General features: G+C 46.8%; 1 protein-coding gene across 1 annotated transcript in view; it reads left to right on the plus strand.

Annotated features, from left to right (window-relative positions):
* The window catches only part of LOC308164256 (transmembrane protein 150A), a gene marked incomplete at both ends in the record, with an annotated part of 48,511 nt that overhangs the window by 17,298 nt on the left and 14,780 nt on the right, over window positions 1-16,433 (plus strand). Inside the window, one exon of the mRNA XM_080538394.1 lies at window positions 8,204-8,331. Within this exon, the coding sequence (XP_080394520.1) occupies window positions 8,204-8,331 (128 nt within the window). The remainder of the gene's footprint in view (window positions 1-8,203; window positions 8,332-16,433) is intronic.

Genomic DNA, 16,433 nt, shown 5'->3' on the forward strand with positions numbered 1-16,433 from the left:
CTGATCACTACCTGTCTGTCTGTCTGATCACTACCAGTCTGTCTGTCTGTCTGATCTCTACCTGTCTGTCTGTCTGTCTGTCTGATCACTACCAGTCTGTCTGTCTGTCTGATCGCTACCTGTCTGTCTGATCACTACCAGTCTGTCTGATCACTACCTGTCTGTCTGTCTGATCGCTACCTGTCTGTCTGATCACTACCAGTCTGTCTGATCACTACCTCTCTGCCTGCCTGCCTGTCTGTCTGTATGTCTGTCTGTCTCTTTGTCGCTGTGTGTCTGTCTGTCTGTCTGTTTGTCTGTCTGTCTGTGTCTGTCTGTCTGTTTGTCTGTCTGTGTGTCTGACTTTCTGTCTGTCTGACTTTCTGTCTGTCTGTCTGTCTGCCTTTCTGTCTGTCTGTCTGTCTGTCTGTCTGTCTGTGAGTCTTGTCTGTCTGCCTGTCTGTCTGTCTGTTTGTCTCTGTCTGTCTGTCTGTCTGTCTGATGTCTCTGTGTGTCTGTCTGTTTATCTGTCTGTCTGTCTAACTGTCTGTCTGTCTGTCTGACTTTCTGTCTGTCTGTCTGACTTTCTGTCTGTCTGACTGTCTGTCTGTCTGTCTGTCTACCTGTCTGTTTGTCTGTCTGTCTGTCTGTTTGTCTCATTTACATTTACATTTACATTTTTGGCATTTAGCAGACGCCTTATTCCAAAGCGACTTACAATCAATACATTTGAATACTAAGCATGTGAATCAGCAGTCCACCATTCGTTGCAGGAAGAGTACTCTAGCTCGGGCCGGGGGCCACTGATAGAAGGAAAAACCTTCTCCCTATTATCGCCTTCTACTAAAACTTTTTTTTTTTTTTTTTTTTTTACTGGAGAAACTGAGAAACAGTACAAGGGGGGCAATAGAAGTTCTAGGGACAGAGTAGAGGGGAAAGCGGGTGTCTTTAGGAGACGTAGAGGTGAGGGTCGGAAGATGTCTCAGGAGGAGCAGTTAAGATGTAACCTGAAGAGATGGGTCTTCAGTCTACGACGGAAGATGGGTAGTGACTCTGCCGTTCTGACAGCCGTGGGGAGCTCATTCCACCAGCGGGGAGCCAGTGTTGTGAAGAGACGTGATCGGGCAGCCCGACTGCTGTGTAGAGGAGGAGGGGCCAGTCGGCCAGCCGAGGTGGAGGAGCGGAGTGAGCGGGCAGGGGTTTGGGGGGTTACCATTTCCTTCAGGTAGGCAGGGGCTGTCCCTTTAGCTGCCTGGTATGCAAGCACCAGGGTCTTGAATCTGATGCGAGCTGCTATCGGGAGCCAGTGCAGGGTGCGAAGGAGAGGGGTGACATGCGAGTATTTGGGGAGGTTGAATACCAGCCGGGCAGCAGCATTCTGGATGAGCTGCAGAGGTCTAATGGCTGAAGCGGGGAGCCCCGTCTCTGTGTGTCTGTCTGTTTATCTGTCTGTCTGTCTGTCTAACTGTCTGTCTGTCTGACTTTCTGTCTGTCTGACTTTCTGTCTGTTTGTCTGTCTGTCTGTCTGACTATGTCTGTCTGTCTGCCTGCCTGCCTGTCTGTCTGCCTGCCTGCCTGCCAGCCTGCCTGTCTGCCTGTCTGCCTGCCTGCCTGCCTGTCTGCCTGTCTGCCTGCCTGCCTGCCTGCCTGTCTGTCTGTCTGTCTCTGTGGGCCTCGGCCACGGGGTGGTACGTGGAAGGAAGAATGACCCAGGCCAAGCCTGAGGGAGAGGGAGAGAGAGCTGCCCTGTATCTCAGGAGAGAGTCTGTGTGTTGCCCACTGGCTGCTATTTAAAGCCTGCTGCTGTTTAGCCTGGGGGACCTCTGGGTACAGGACAGACCCATGATAAGAGCTCCTAGCTAACCTCCTAGAGATATCCTGTCAAACCATATTGGGTCTTAAAACAATGAGGCATAACTTGGGAGTGGATATAGAGAACGTGGTTGAATGGTGGTTGTTGTTGTTGGTTGTTCTACTTCTGTGGTACGTCCTGGGTCTAGATTTGTTGGAACTTGGCAGGTCAGATTAACTCTAGGCTTGAAAGTGTCAAAGCAGCACAGTTGTCAGTTTGACAGGTCAGTTTGACCCACTGACAGTAATGTTTAGACTGTGCGTGAAGTGTAATGGTGTGTGTTGGAGGACAGTACTCTTAGTCAGACTGTGTGGGAAAGTGTGTGTGTCTGCGTGCCTACGTCTGTGTGTGTTGCGTGTGTGGACAGTAGCGTCAGGCTTGTGGGAAAAGCTGTAAAGATTCAGAATATGGCAGGCTGGTGTGAACTATGCAAGCAGTCTGTTTGTCAACCCTGACCTCTGTGACTACGTGGTGTGTGTGTGTGTGTGTGTGTGTGTGTGTGTGTGTGTGTGTGTGTGTGTGTGTGCGCGTGTGTGTGTGTGTGTATGTCTGTGTGTGTGTGTGTGTGTGTGTGTGTCTGTGTGTTTGTGTGTGTGTCTGTGTGTTTGTGTCTGTGTGTGTGTATGTCTGTGTGTGTCTGTGTCTGTGTGTGTGCGTGTGTATGTGTGTGTGTGTGCGTGCATGCCTGCGTGTGTAAATGGACAGGCTGTGACACAGCATTCCTTGCAGCTAGGGCCTGCGTTATTGGAAGAATATGGACACACTTTTGATCTATTTACGAATGTCACTGATAAAAGACCAGAAACAATGTTGACATTTGTTTTTGTAGGATGTTTTACACGATGCTGCCATCAAACAGTCGTTCCTCTGGTTTTGCTAAAGCAACAGGATCCTATTTTAGTTGGCTAGCTTTGAGGAAGATGATTGGACACTGAATAGAACAGACTTCAGAGTCAGACCTTCTGGTTGTGTTTTGATATGCCACAGCCTTCCATGCTGCCAATGAGGTGACGGGTCGCTGATGCATGCTGTAATTCTTATTGTAAAGGATGACACGTCTTTTTTGACAGGTTATTTATTTGACAAATCACATTGTTTACAAAAAGTTCTCTCATCACTTTCATAGCATCTTCCAACAGACAGTGGTGCTGGACAAACACTCTTAAGGCGTTTATTATATAGCAATTTAGGACGGTTTTATGACGGTGTTGACAAATATTGTTGCTATTTTCAAACAACGCGGCATACGGTATAACCGTATAACTGCCCAACCCTAGAATATACAGAACTCCTAGTCGAAGATACTTCTACACTTGTTTAATCTGAAATCAACCCCTAGTCCTGACCCCCACCTACTTCCAGAGGGTTAGCTGACACTGTTGCCATATCTTTTACATCCATCCCTTCAGATCTAGGAGACATTTAGAGGAGATGGAAGGGGTAGGGGATGACTTAACACTGGGCAACGTTTATATTCATAGAACCTTACTGTGGAACCTGGAAGCATTGATGTCAAAATGTCCAAAATATTTGTGACGCCAATGTAAGATTCAGCCAGATGTCAGATTCAGCCAGATGTAAGATTCAGCCAGATGTCTTGGTTTGTCCAGGGAACAGAAACCGTATACAGGACATGACCCTTGATTTCCTGTCCAATCCCAACATGTTCTATATTTCTATATTTAGAAATATCTGTATCTTTAACAGGCCCATAAACACAACAGCCTTGTTGCAGTGTAAATACATTGCTTCCTGCCAGTAACTACTCATAAACACACATAGTGTATTCAACTATCTAAATAACCCTCTGGTTGGTGTGTGTGTGTGCGTGTGTATGTGCGTGTGTCTGTGTGTGTGTGGCTTCATCCTGCTATTTACACAAGTGTGTGTGCGTGTCAGAACAACCCGGGGAATGCAGTCGTCCTGACCGAAAAAAGTCAGTCAAGCAGTAAGAAGATTCTGTTCAGTCATCAGTGAATGTGTTGGTGAGAAGTCTCAGCCGTGTTGTGGCTCAATTAGAAAAGCAGTAGAGATCCATCGACTAACGACTGATCTCTCTCTACACCTGCCCTCTTCCTCCCCCCTCCCAACCCCCTGCCACACACACACACTCACTCACATTGGATGTATTTACCCTCCACATACCTTCCGTGGGAGAGAATGGGGTGGTGTGTTATGGTTGAAATAGATCCCCTTGTGGGCACACTGGGTTTATTTCAAACTGTGGTGTGTGTGACTGATTTGAATCTGTGTGTGTGGGTGTGTGTGTGTTTATATTTAACTATGAGGTGTGGTGTGACTTACAAAGGAGAATAATAATAATAATAATAATAATAATAATAATAATACATTAGACTTATATATCGCTTTTCTAGACACTCAAAGACGCTTTACAAACTGAAAAGGTCAAGTAGTAATAATAAAAAGAAACAAAAAAAAAGAAAAGAAAAGAAAGTATAGGGGCCTAGTTAAGGTAGTGCTGGGGACACATGGGAAGGGGAGGGGGAGAGGGTTAACTGGTGAAGGCAAGCTTGAAGAGGTGGGTTTTGAGGGCCTGTTTAAATGTTGGCAGGGTGTTGGCCTGTCTGATGTGGTTGGGGTTCCAGAGGGACGGGGCTGTGGCTGAAAAGGCCCTATCAAAAAAAAGGCCCTATCACCCCAGGTCCGGAGCTTGGTCCTGGTGGTCTTGAGGGTGGTTTGGTCGTCAAACCTGAGGCAACGGGAGGGGGTGTGGAGGGGGACGAGGTCGGCAAGGTAGGAGGGGGCCAGATTGTTGATGGCTTTGTAAGTGGTGAGTAGGATTTTGAATTGGATCCTGTATTTGACTGGGAGCCAGTGTAGGTTTTGGAGGACAGGGGTGATGTGGTCACAGCGGTGAGTGGAGGTGAGCAAATGGGCAGCAGAGTTCTGGACGTATTGGAATTTGTTTAGGATGTTATTAGGCAAACCGTAGAGGATGCTGTTGCAGTAGTCGAGTCGGGAAATTATCAAGGCGTGGATGAGTGTTTCAGCAGGGGAAAAGGACAGGGGATGCGGGCAATTATTCATTCATATTATGGAAAAAAGCTGATTTAGTGACCTGGTTGGCATGGGGAAGGAACGAGAGGGTGGGGTCAAAGATGATGCCGAGGTTGCGGACGTGGTTGGAGGGGGTTACGGTGAAGCCATCGATGTTAAGTGAGAATGTCTGGGTGGAACGGGTGAGGGACTTTGTGCCGATGATGAGGATTTCCGATTTATTTCAGTTGAGTTTCAGAAAATTCAGTTGCATCCATGATTTTATGTCGCTGAGGCAGGTAGTGAGAGTGGAGTGGATGTTACGGGAGATGGTTCTGGAGGAGAGGTAGAGTTGGATGTCATAGCAGTGGAAGCGGAGGCCGTGGCAGCGGAGGACCTGTCCAAGGGGAAGGATGTACAGGATGAAGAGGAGGGGGCCTAGCACTGAACCCTGGGGGACACCGTGGGTGACTGGAGCAGTGGAGGATTTACAGTTATTTATTGAGATGTATTGATGTCTGTCTGAGAGAAATGACTATAATAGGACTATTATCTTATAGTGATAATGAGAATAATGCTGGACAAGGTCCAAAACGGCCGGGTCTGGGTCGGAGCCAGGACACAGTTTCCTCGGTTTCCTGAGTTCAGAGAAAAAAGACCTCGACCCAGGAAAATAAATAGTAGGGACAGAGGAAATGGGAAGGGAGAAGGGACATGGGCTGGGTCTGGGGTATTATCCTGTCAGTATTTCAGCAGACATGGGGCCCTTTATGGCATTCTGAGGCCAGATGGAGGTGGCTGCCATTGCTCAGTCATCTCAGTCTAAAGCACTATGGGTCAGGAGTTAACTACAGACCCTGGCCATCCTTCATCTGCCAGTGGTCGACAGTCTCAAAGAAGAAGTGACGTTACCTTAAGCCTGGTACACACCGATTTTTAATCTTTTTTTCTATTACACATGAAGATAAAAAATCCTGGATTGAACAGTTTTGGTCGTATTGTGTGTGGTGTGGTGTGCTCCGATATTCCCAATACAGCACACCACATGCATAAAGATCTGTCCTACGACAGTCGCGAGTCTCGTCCCCCAAGACAGAAATCTTGCGTGATCAGGGTGACCTGACTGACCTGTACGAGGCAGCCATGTGCGACAGGGCAAATAAAGTTCTGAAGAACGAAAAGAAGAAGACGCGTCAGTCAACTCGCTTCTTGCTTGGCTACATTCCATTCCACGTCACAATCGGACTCGCAAGTTGTCAATTTCGCCCACACACAAGAGGACTTTTGATCGTAAATATTGAACACGTTTAATATTTACGATCGTCAGGCCCCGACCATTTTCCGAGCAGATTGTCGGGAGAAATGGACTCTTAACACACCTCACACCACAGGATAATCTTGTAGGATAATCTTTAGAACCATCCGATAATTTGCTGTCCTTGGTCGGAAGGAGGGAAATCGGGCCAAAATCGTCCAGATTATCTTTATGTGTGTACCAGGCTTTAACCTCGAAACAAGGTGAAGCCACTCGTCAGCCACTCTGCATGGCAGACGTACACTATCATCTAATGCAGTAAACTAGCTTTCTTCCCTCTCACCAAAGTGTTCTCTAGTCATAAAGAAAAACAAGAAATAAAGGTTTATTTCTTATCCCTGGAGTCACTGTTAGGCCTAAAATGATTTGGGTGCGGTCGGGAACACACACACACACACACACACACACACGCACGCACGCACGCACGCACGCACGCACGCACGCACGCACGCGCACACACACACACACACACACACACACACACACACACACACACACACACACACACACAGCAACACCATGTATTCTGCTCTGTGCCCCCTGGCAGTGGAACTCTAACTGTTGTGTTATGTCTGTTCTGTCCTTGTCGTATGTTATTGTTATATATGTTATTGTTATTGCAACTTTAGTCTCTGTGTCTCGTGTTGGCTGTGTTTCTCCTGGCTGCCTGTGTCCTGTAGTGAGGCCTGGGGGGGTGGGCATCTCCTGGCTGCCTGTGTCCTGTAGTGAGGCTTGGGGGGGTGGGCAGCAGTGGCACTCTCATGCCCAGAACCCTCCAGTGAGGATAAGAAACCGAGGTGAGGGGAACTGTCATGGTCATCATCTGCCTTTCCTGTATGAATCGGGAAGCAATGTGATTCTAGTAGCTTGTTGACGATACAAAATCACATTCTATTTTTGGAGTATTGGATGCCAACAATGGAACATATTCAATTCAGTACAATTCAGTCTTTCTAATGTCTGAGTGACAGTTTACTGAACTCAACTTGTGGCTCAGGTTGATGTTCCCCTAACGAGGCTGTTGTGACCACCTAAAGACAACCACATGGAGTTGGTGCCTGCCTGGGCTTTGGGTCACCCCCCCCCCCCTCTCCCTCAGTCTCACCAACTCAATCAGCTTCCATGAAGCTTAAAACCACGAGGAGAAAACAAAGACCAGCACCCCCCCCCCACCCCACCCCAAAGAATCAGTCTGTCTGCAGCAGTGAACTCCCAGACAACACACCCAGTCACACTCCATCAGCTAGGATCTCTCTCATGTCCCTGGTTCTCTCTCATGTCCCTGGTTCCTCTGGTTCCTCTCCCCATGTTTGTGTCATCGCCTCTTCTGGCTCTGCCTTCTTCTCCCCACTTCCCCCCTTTTCTTCAATATCCAATCACCTCTTTCGAGTTTCCAGGAAAACAGAATGGTCTGGAATTTTCTGGTCAAGCAAGTCAAGTCAAGAGTCACTTTATTGTCCCATCACTGGGAAATTTGTATTGGGCTTACACCCCACAGCAGCCAACAAAGATCAACAGACAACAAAGAGCAACAGACAATACAGAATATTAGCACACAAACAGAAGGCGGACCTGATTAAAACAAGAGTGGAAATAAAATGATAAGCAAGATAAGTTACATTCATCTGGTGCAGTTTAAAAGTTTAACAGAAACGGGAATAAAAGAATTTTTAAATCTGTTTAATCTAGCGCGGGGGACTCTGAACCTCCTCCCAGAGGGCAGCAGTTCATACTCTGCATGTAGGACATGGGAGGGATTCATGAGAATTCTATTAGCCTGTCTGAGAGTAGCCTGTTCAAAAATAGACTGCAGGGATGAGTGGTCTTTCACCAAGCAAGCTGGGGGAGTATTTAGTTAAGCAAGTTAAGTGAGTGTGGTTTCCCCAAACTGATGCCAACCGTGGTGAAATATGTCTGAGCAGGATGAACTTTGTACTGGTTCATTGTACTATTATACTGTGCTATTGTATTATGTGTTGTTTTGGTAGATAAACCATTGACACCCTCCCTCCCTCTCTCCCCCCCTCCCTCCCCCCCTCCCTCCCTCCCTCCCTCCCTAGTGATGGTGATTGTGCTTCTGCGGTACGCCCATGTGATAGAGAAGCATCAGAACTGTGTGTTGAACACGGCGGGCCTCTCCACCGGCTGGATCTGTGCTGCTGGACTCATCATGGTGGGCAACTTCCAGGTACGTTCAGCAGCACAACAACGTAGCACCATAACAACACTGTCTCAGGTTTGTCTCAGGTTTGTTTCCATTCCTCCAGAGTGGTCTAAAGTTGAGCGTCATCCATACACAAATCTGCAGAACAAATAGGAAAGATTAGCGTGGCGCTGTCGTGTATTTGCAGAAACAGCACAGTACCCAGCAGGGGTACCCTGACCCCTACGATACCTCTCCTCCACTGCACCCCCCACCCTCTCTTCTCTTCTTTTCTCTTCTGTTCTCTTCTCTTCTCTTCTCTCCTCTCCCCTCCCCTCCCCTCCCCTCCCCTCCCCTCCCCTCCCCTCTGGGCTGGGAGCAGTGTGTGTATGTATGTGTGGGTGTTTGTGTTTGTGTGTATGTGTGTGTGTGTGTGTGCACGTGTGCGCACGTATGTGAATACGTCTGGGGTTCTAAAGGGTAGAGATGGGCGGAGGGGTGGGAAGTTCTGCTGGAGGTAAAGTAGAGGACATGACTGCCCTCTGCACCAAGCCCACCCCGCCACGTCTACCACTCTACCACCTCTATCACTCTATCACTCTACCACTCTACCACGTCTATCACTCTACCACTCTACCACCTCTATCACTCTACCACTCTACCACTCTACCACTCTATCACTCTACCACTCTACCACCTCTATCACTCTACCACTCTATCACTCTACCACTCTACCACCTCTATCACTCTACCACGTCAGCTACAGTATGTGTATGAGCCAGCATTGTCAATTTAGTTTGACTCAGAAATGTGATTTTCCTGATTTTCCTGATTTATGGCTGTTAAAAAAGTGTCAAATGAAAGGTGAGTAGAGTATCTGATAAGGTGAGTAGAGTATCTGATAAGGTGAGTAGAGTATCTGATAAGGTCCCATAGAGGTTTGCCTTGGAAAGAGGAAAGGTCTGTTTCTCTGTCTGTCTGAGGGGGGAATTTTAGGGGAAGATGGGGGAAGTGAGTCATAGCGTCTCACCATGCACAGAGCCAGGCAGGGCGGACCAGGCACACGTGTCACAGAGCCCATGTGTGTCCAATCACAGGCTGGTCTACAGTCTCCAGAACATTCCACAGTGAGGTGCGATCAAAGTCGGAAATAAATATAAACAAGAAAAAGAAAAAGAAAGACAGGAGTTAGCATGTATAAATAAATAAAGACAGACCAGTCAATCAGTCATAATGCCACATAAACAAGAGAATAAAATCAGAGACATAATCATCTTATTGAGAGAGGGAGAGAGAGAGACAGAGCCAGAGAGAGAGATAGCATCAGAACACATTTAGTTCTACAATAACAGAAGCTACCCCTGAAACGACTCCAGTATAGAATAGTGTTATCTAAGGCTTTGGCATGACAGCTGCGGTAACAGCGATTTCTGTGAATCAGACATACGTGTCACGGCTTGGTGAAAAGGTCAGCATGTCGGGAATTCATAGTTTGCAGTCACGTGACTGGTGCAGAGCCCTGGCGGGCAAAACATAGTGGAAACTCCGTAGAACGGCAGCACCGACCTGTCATTTTCCCACCTGTTTCAAGCAACGATTATTTAGATCACCTCTCAAAAGAAGAAAAACAAAGATATGTGAACAAACTACACATTTTGGACACTTGCGATCCATATACAGCACCCGCCACAGTATTTCAATCACTAAAAACAGCGAAGTCGATGCCAGAGCTCCAGTTCGGTGATGTTTACATATATCTTGTGGAGAATCCTTCCCCTCACACTGCCGCCAGGATGAAAGCATACAAAAGTGCAGACAGTTATCTGTTTTTTCGATCTGGATGGTTAGCTAGCTAAAGGACGGACACAACCAACTCCAAGCTGGTAGCGTCCACAACAACAAACCATGTCAGAACGATTATGCAAAGATAATGACTAAAAATAGAACAACTAGTCAAAGTCAAAGTCAGCTTTATTGTCAATCCAATATATGTACAGACATACAGAGGGCTGAAATTGCGTTTCCCTCTCATCCACGGTGCATAGCAAACAAAAACAATACATAACAATATGATACGACAAGATTAAAAATAACTATTTATACAACAAATACTAGATAAAAGATTTGAAATGTGCGGTACAATGTACAGGGGTGGAATACAATATGAACAATGGCAATAGTGGTAATTGGCTCAGTATAATAGAGTAAAGTGGCTACGTAAATAATTAAAATAATCAGTGTTTACTTGAGCTTATCTTTGAAATGTTCGCTGCAGAGACGTGTGTATTTTGATGGTTTGCCCTCCACAGGGACTGAGGCACGTCTAATAGCACAAATCCACAATCTTCTCCTCTCTGGGTTTTCTTTTTCTGACGGAATTCTGTAGAAGCACAACCCAGGGTTGTCTCCTCGTCGGTTAGTGTGCACAGCAACTATCCAGCATTTTGTCAAACAACTAATTACTTGGTAAAAACCTGATAAAATAGTTGGCAGGCAGCGGAAGAAAGATTTGTTTTGCCCGCCAGATGGGCGTTCCCATTATGCCGTGACGACACGTGCAAACTATGAATTGTGAAACCTCGCAATTCTTGTTGTGAAAAAAAGAACCCACTTGGTATCATAACCAACAGTTTTACCTTCACTAAATACCTGCACTTTGTTAGCAAACTTGGGTGGGGGGTAGTATTTGTGTTTGTATGGGGCCGTATCCGCTTCCCTTTCACCCAACCCACAGCCTCATAAATAGCCATGCGTGTGTGTCTGTTTGTTGACAAGACGGACGCTGCCATCAATGATTGTATCCACGGGACTGTGGTCTGTCGATACACCTCCTACTTTGTTTTTGGGTAAGGCTAACCAAACAAGTTTGTATGTTTGTTGCCGACACACCGACAGTGAGTTACATGCCATAGCCTAACGTCTTAGTTTGTTAACTATGTAGTGAGTTACATGCCATAGCCAAATGTGTTTGCTTGTTAACTATGTAGTGAGTTACATGCCATAGCCAAATGTGTTAGTTTGTGAACTAGTGTACTGAGTTACATGTGTTATTTACTAAGCTGTGTGAGTGTTTATTAGGCTAGCCACACAGGTGTTAGCTTGTTAGATAGCTAGCTAGCTTTGTTAGAAGCTTGTTTGTTTCTTTGTTTTTTGTTAGTTGACTTGGCGTGGTTTTGGTTGTTGGCATGTCGGCATGGGTTAGAATCCGGCCCATGCCCTGCTGACATGCCCTCTCTTACTTTCCTGTCTGTCTTCACTACATCTGTCTAAAAAAATATGAGTGGGACTGACCCATCTCTCTCTCTCAAAAAAAAAAAAAGATATCTCGCTTTGAATGCCCTGATCAGTCACAATGTTCCAAATTGGCAATTCTAGTCAATTCCTACAACTCAAGCCAAGCTACCCCTCATCCTCCCACATAAGGAGGATGATGTTTAAAGTGTGTACAGGCAGAGAGGAGGAGGAGGATGTTTAAAGTGTGTACAGGCAGAGAAGAGGAGGTGTGTAGGTGTGTACAGGCAGAGAGGAGGAGGTGTGTAGATGTTTAAGGTGTGTACAGGCAGAGAGGAGGAGGTGTGTAGATGTTTAAGGTGTGTACAGGCAGAGAGGAGGAGGTGTGTAGATGTTTAAGGTGTGTACAGGCAGAGAGGAGGAGGTGTGTAGATGTTTAAGGTGTGTACAGGCAGAGAGGAGGAGGTGTGTAGATGTTTAAGGTGTGTACAGGCAGAGAGGAGGGGTTCTGCAGGGCATGGTTGGTTATCTGTTTTGTTCCCTCGCTGCCTCTCCCAGACAGACCGGGAGCTTCCACTGGGCCTGTCCAAATACGCGCCCCCCCCCCCCTACACCTTTTATGCCCTTTTTCCGAAATTCCCCATCTCCTCTCTACACCCTATATCCCCCGCTGTCACCTGTCTCATCTCCTTATGGGAGTGTGCATGTGTGTGCGTGCGCGCACGTGTGAACTACATGGGCACCGAGGAGTGACAAGACAGAGGACACATTTGCTTTTGCTTACATTTCCATTTCTATTCATAGTTCTCATGATAGGATGTGACAGTCAGTGGAGGGCAAACTCACCATACACACACTGATATATATATATATATATATATATATATATATGGCTGGCACATAGAAATATGATTTATTCTAGTCATGCTGTTCTGCTAGCCATGTAGATGTGTGGGTTTGACCTCCATCGATCGGAACAGTACACAGTGAAGTCGATTTATATTCATGTGCTGTGTGCTGCAGATCCTGTCTCACTGACGCTCAATGTCAGATGCCTGCAGTCAGCACAGCACGGGTAGCAAGTAGAGGATATCATCAGGATATGTCAACTCTTGATAGAGGTGGTTTTCTCACACACTTCACTACGTAGTTTGTGTGTGTGTGTGTGTGTGTGTATCCACTGTGTTAATATTGTATGTGTACGATGCAGTGGCGACTGGCCGATAGAGGGCGCTGGGGCGCCGCCCCCACCTTCACTTCCTAGTTCCCCACCATCACTTCCTAGTTGCGATTTGTAATGTGTTTGTTTATTCACAAAATGCGGCTGATATTCTGTCAGCGCCTATCAGCATTCATTAAAAATCCTCCAATACAATAAACATTTTATCTGTGTGTGTGTAAAATTCACTGTTAAAATACATAGGGGGAGGCGTCGGGGCGCCGGTCAATGCCAGTCTATGGCAGGCCGAATACTTTTCGCTTACACGTGAGCTGTAGCAGCGCTCCAATTGGCTGTGTCTATTTCTAGGCCGGGGCGCAAAAATGTGCGTCCTGAATATCCGGTTGTTAAGTCTGACGTCAAACGTGACGTTTTGCAATTTCCGGCTTTTACAAAAAAACAAAACAATGTGGTGGTCTGTAAACTGTGCAGAAATGAAATGGCCTATCACAGGAGTACATCTGCAATGAACGAGCACCTCAAGCGAAAGCATCCTGGAGCTCTTTGTGAAGACAGCCGCAAGATACCACCGTAAGTCAGCGTTGTATTTCTGTTCACTTTTCCGGCCGTGTATGAGTGAAAAATGGATAGCTACTAGCTAATGTTACACAAGCAATGTAGCTCACCACAGTTTGTATGTCTTGTCTTCTGGTGTTAGTAATAATATATGAGCTATAGTCAGTCGCAATGGTCCAAAATTCAAGTGCTTCGTAACACAGACGGGGTGAATTTCATGAATGAAAGTGAAAGTTCTGTCACAAAACGCTGTTACGTATCCTCACACATGTTTAAGTGGGTATTGCGTGGGTAAAGTGAAATGACGTCTTTGTTTTGAGCGACAGTGCGTGTTTTATGCGCGTGCACGCGGCAAAAAAATCATGCACGCAAAAAAATCGCGCGGGCTGCGTGCGCGAAAGAGGACCCCCCCGCCACTAATGTGAAAAATCCTGGAGGAAACACTGCTGTGCCCCACCCAAAATGTTTAGCACCAGCCGCCACTGGTACGATGGTTGCTGTACCGTCACAAACGTAAATGAATGACTCCCAATGAACTGACTGCGCTGTTAGTGTTTATGTCCTTAATGCACTTTTTATTTACGTGGACATAAATAAAGCATTTAAAATGTGTGTGTGTTGCAGAGAAGAGCCTTTATCCATGGTCTCCCCCTCAAAGTGGTGGGGGCAGTTTTTTTTTTAGATCTTCACTACTGTATTACAGAACTCTATACCGCCCCCCCCCCCCCCCCTCTCTCTTAAAGGGATACTTAAATTATAATTTTTTGCCTCAAAATAGTTGTCCAGATCACTTTATGAACATGTGAGCATGTTCAAACAGCCTTCTAATGCATTCTGTGGATCGAAAAAGCTGGGCATCACTAGTTTTAGGATTTTAGCCTGAGTGACGTGATGTATTTGGGGGTAGTCACATGGTTTTGAAAACTACAAGGAACTTTAGGGAGGAGTGAGCTTACCATTTGCACTGGCCTGCCCAACACTTCCTGGTTCGATAAAAATGCTATTTTTGTCATGTTTCCTGGCTATTTAGACCGAAGGAGTCTGAATCAACAACCTGCACACACACACACACACACACCCACACAATAATTTCAGCTCTTTTGCATTCCCGATGCCATTCCCCTCACTGATAGGCTGTGACAGTTCTTCCTTATACCTCCTTAGTTCTGGTGTGATTCAGGCCTGTGTTGTCTTGGCTTGCGTTAGATTTAGAATAAACACCCTCCATCAGGTGCCTCGGTTGCTTCGTCATTGGCATCTTTTGATGAGGTCGGGGTACTTTTGATCCCATAATCCTCCACTGTTCTCAGAAGGTCTCGCATCTCCTCATCTTTGTTTTCCATAAGAGTATCTGATCCAGGAGGAACACAGCAGCTACAAGTTGAGAGAGGCTCCATGAAACAACTGAACCTCTGATTCTGTGAGAGCTAGAGCAGCCAGGTCCATGTCCAGTGAGAGATAGAGCAGCCAGGTCCATGTCCAGTGAGAGATAGAGCAGCCAGGTCCATGTCCAGTGAGAGATAGAGCAGCCAGGTCCATGTCCAGTGAGAGATAGAGCAGCCTGGTCCATGTCCAGTGAGAGATAGAGCAGCCAGGTCCATGTCCAGTGAGAGAGCAGCCAGGTCCATGTCCAGTGAGAGATAGAGCAGCCTGGTCCATGTCCAGTGAGAGCTAGAGCAGCCAGGTCCATGTCCAGTGAGAGCTAGAGCAGCCAGGTCCATGTCCAGTGAGAGATAGAGCAGCCAGGTCCATGTCCAGAGAGAGATAGAGCAGCCAGGTCCATGTCAACCAACCAATGACAGAGATACAGTGTCACTCTGCAGCATTTTAGTGTGCTCTGCAAATGATAAGAGTAACACTTCCATGTGCCTGTCCGGCAGCAGGCGGAGCAGCTTGCAGGAGAGGCCGCGATGCCATACGGTATCGTAGGCAGCCGTCCGGCCCCGGCCTTCTTTTTTGCCGAAAAGCAATCCTCGATGTCTTGAGTCATAAGGGTGACTTGATCTACGGTCAGGTCCATGGCCAGTGAGAGATAGAGCAGCCAGGTCCGTGTCCAGAGAGATAGAGCAGCCAAGTCTGTGTCCAGAGAGAGATAGAGCAGCCAGGTCCATGTCAACCAACCAATGACAGAGATACGGGGCCCTATTATGCACTTCTTAACTTGCCGTCTTAAGTGTTAATTAAGACGCACCGCCAGGTTAAGACCTACCGCCACCCTTATTATGCGCTTCATACGCGCTACTGCTATTATGCAGGTGTCGATAGGCGCCCACACATAAGACGTAAAACTCCCGTGCATATATTGCTCATTGTGGGAGTGTTCATATGTTAATGAAGTGCACTAGGCGCCCCTGCTATTATGCGATCTGACTTTGCTCCTATCGCTAAGAAGTGGTTTGAAAAGTTCTATAGTTTAGACTTCATGCACGTTTTGAAACACGAGCGCGCCTCCGCGGTTTGCGCATACATGTGGGCACACATGAACACGCACGTGGCTCCACGGCAAGACGTCAATTACGGTCACAGTATAAATGCTTTATTTCAGAAGGGAGAGGCAGAGAAGCGCGCTGACCTCCTTCTTAGGACTTCCATAATAGCATAGCGCTAATGACTTAACGCAGCCGGTTCTTAAAGGGAATGGCACCTGGCACGCTGATTGGGTTGATTGAGAAGACGCCCAAAACACATCCATGACTAATTTCTTTGCTTAGCGCCGGGTTTTAGGCGCCCACTACAGCACGCATAATAGCAAAGTGGCCTTGACCACGCCTCCACGTCTTAAGTTTAGATCTACCGCCTCGTCTTATTGATGAAGTGCATAATAGGGCACACAGTGTCACTCTGCAGCATCCAAGGCAGCAAACCTAGGGGAAACACTGATCTTGTTTTATTTATGATATCGTATCGTGACTGTATCGTATCGTGAACCCCTGTATCGAGAGGTGCATCGTATCGTGAGTTGAGTGTATCGTCCCATCCCTACTTATTATCGATACATTTGACTAAGCAAGTGAATCATCAATTCACCAGTCGTAGCAGGAAGAGTAATCCAGCTCAGGTCAGGGGCCTTTTTTATAGACACTGGAGAAACAGTACAAGGGGGGCAGTAGAAGTCTTAGGAGACACAGTATAGGGGAAAAGCAGGTGTCTCAGGAGACGCAGTGCTGGGGGGTAGTAGATG

This window comes from Nansenia antarctica (genome assembly GCF_963989245.1).
Source record: "Nansenia antarctica genome assembly, chromosome: 1".
Classification (NCBI taxonomy): domain Eukaryota; kingdom Metazoa; phylum Chordata; class Actinopteri; order Argentiniformes; family Microstomatidae; genus Nansenia; species Nansenia antarctica.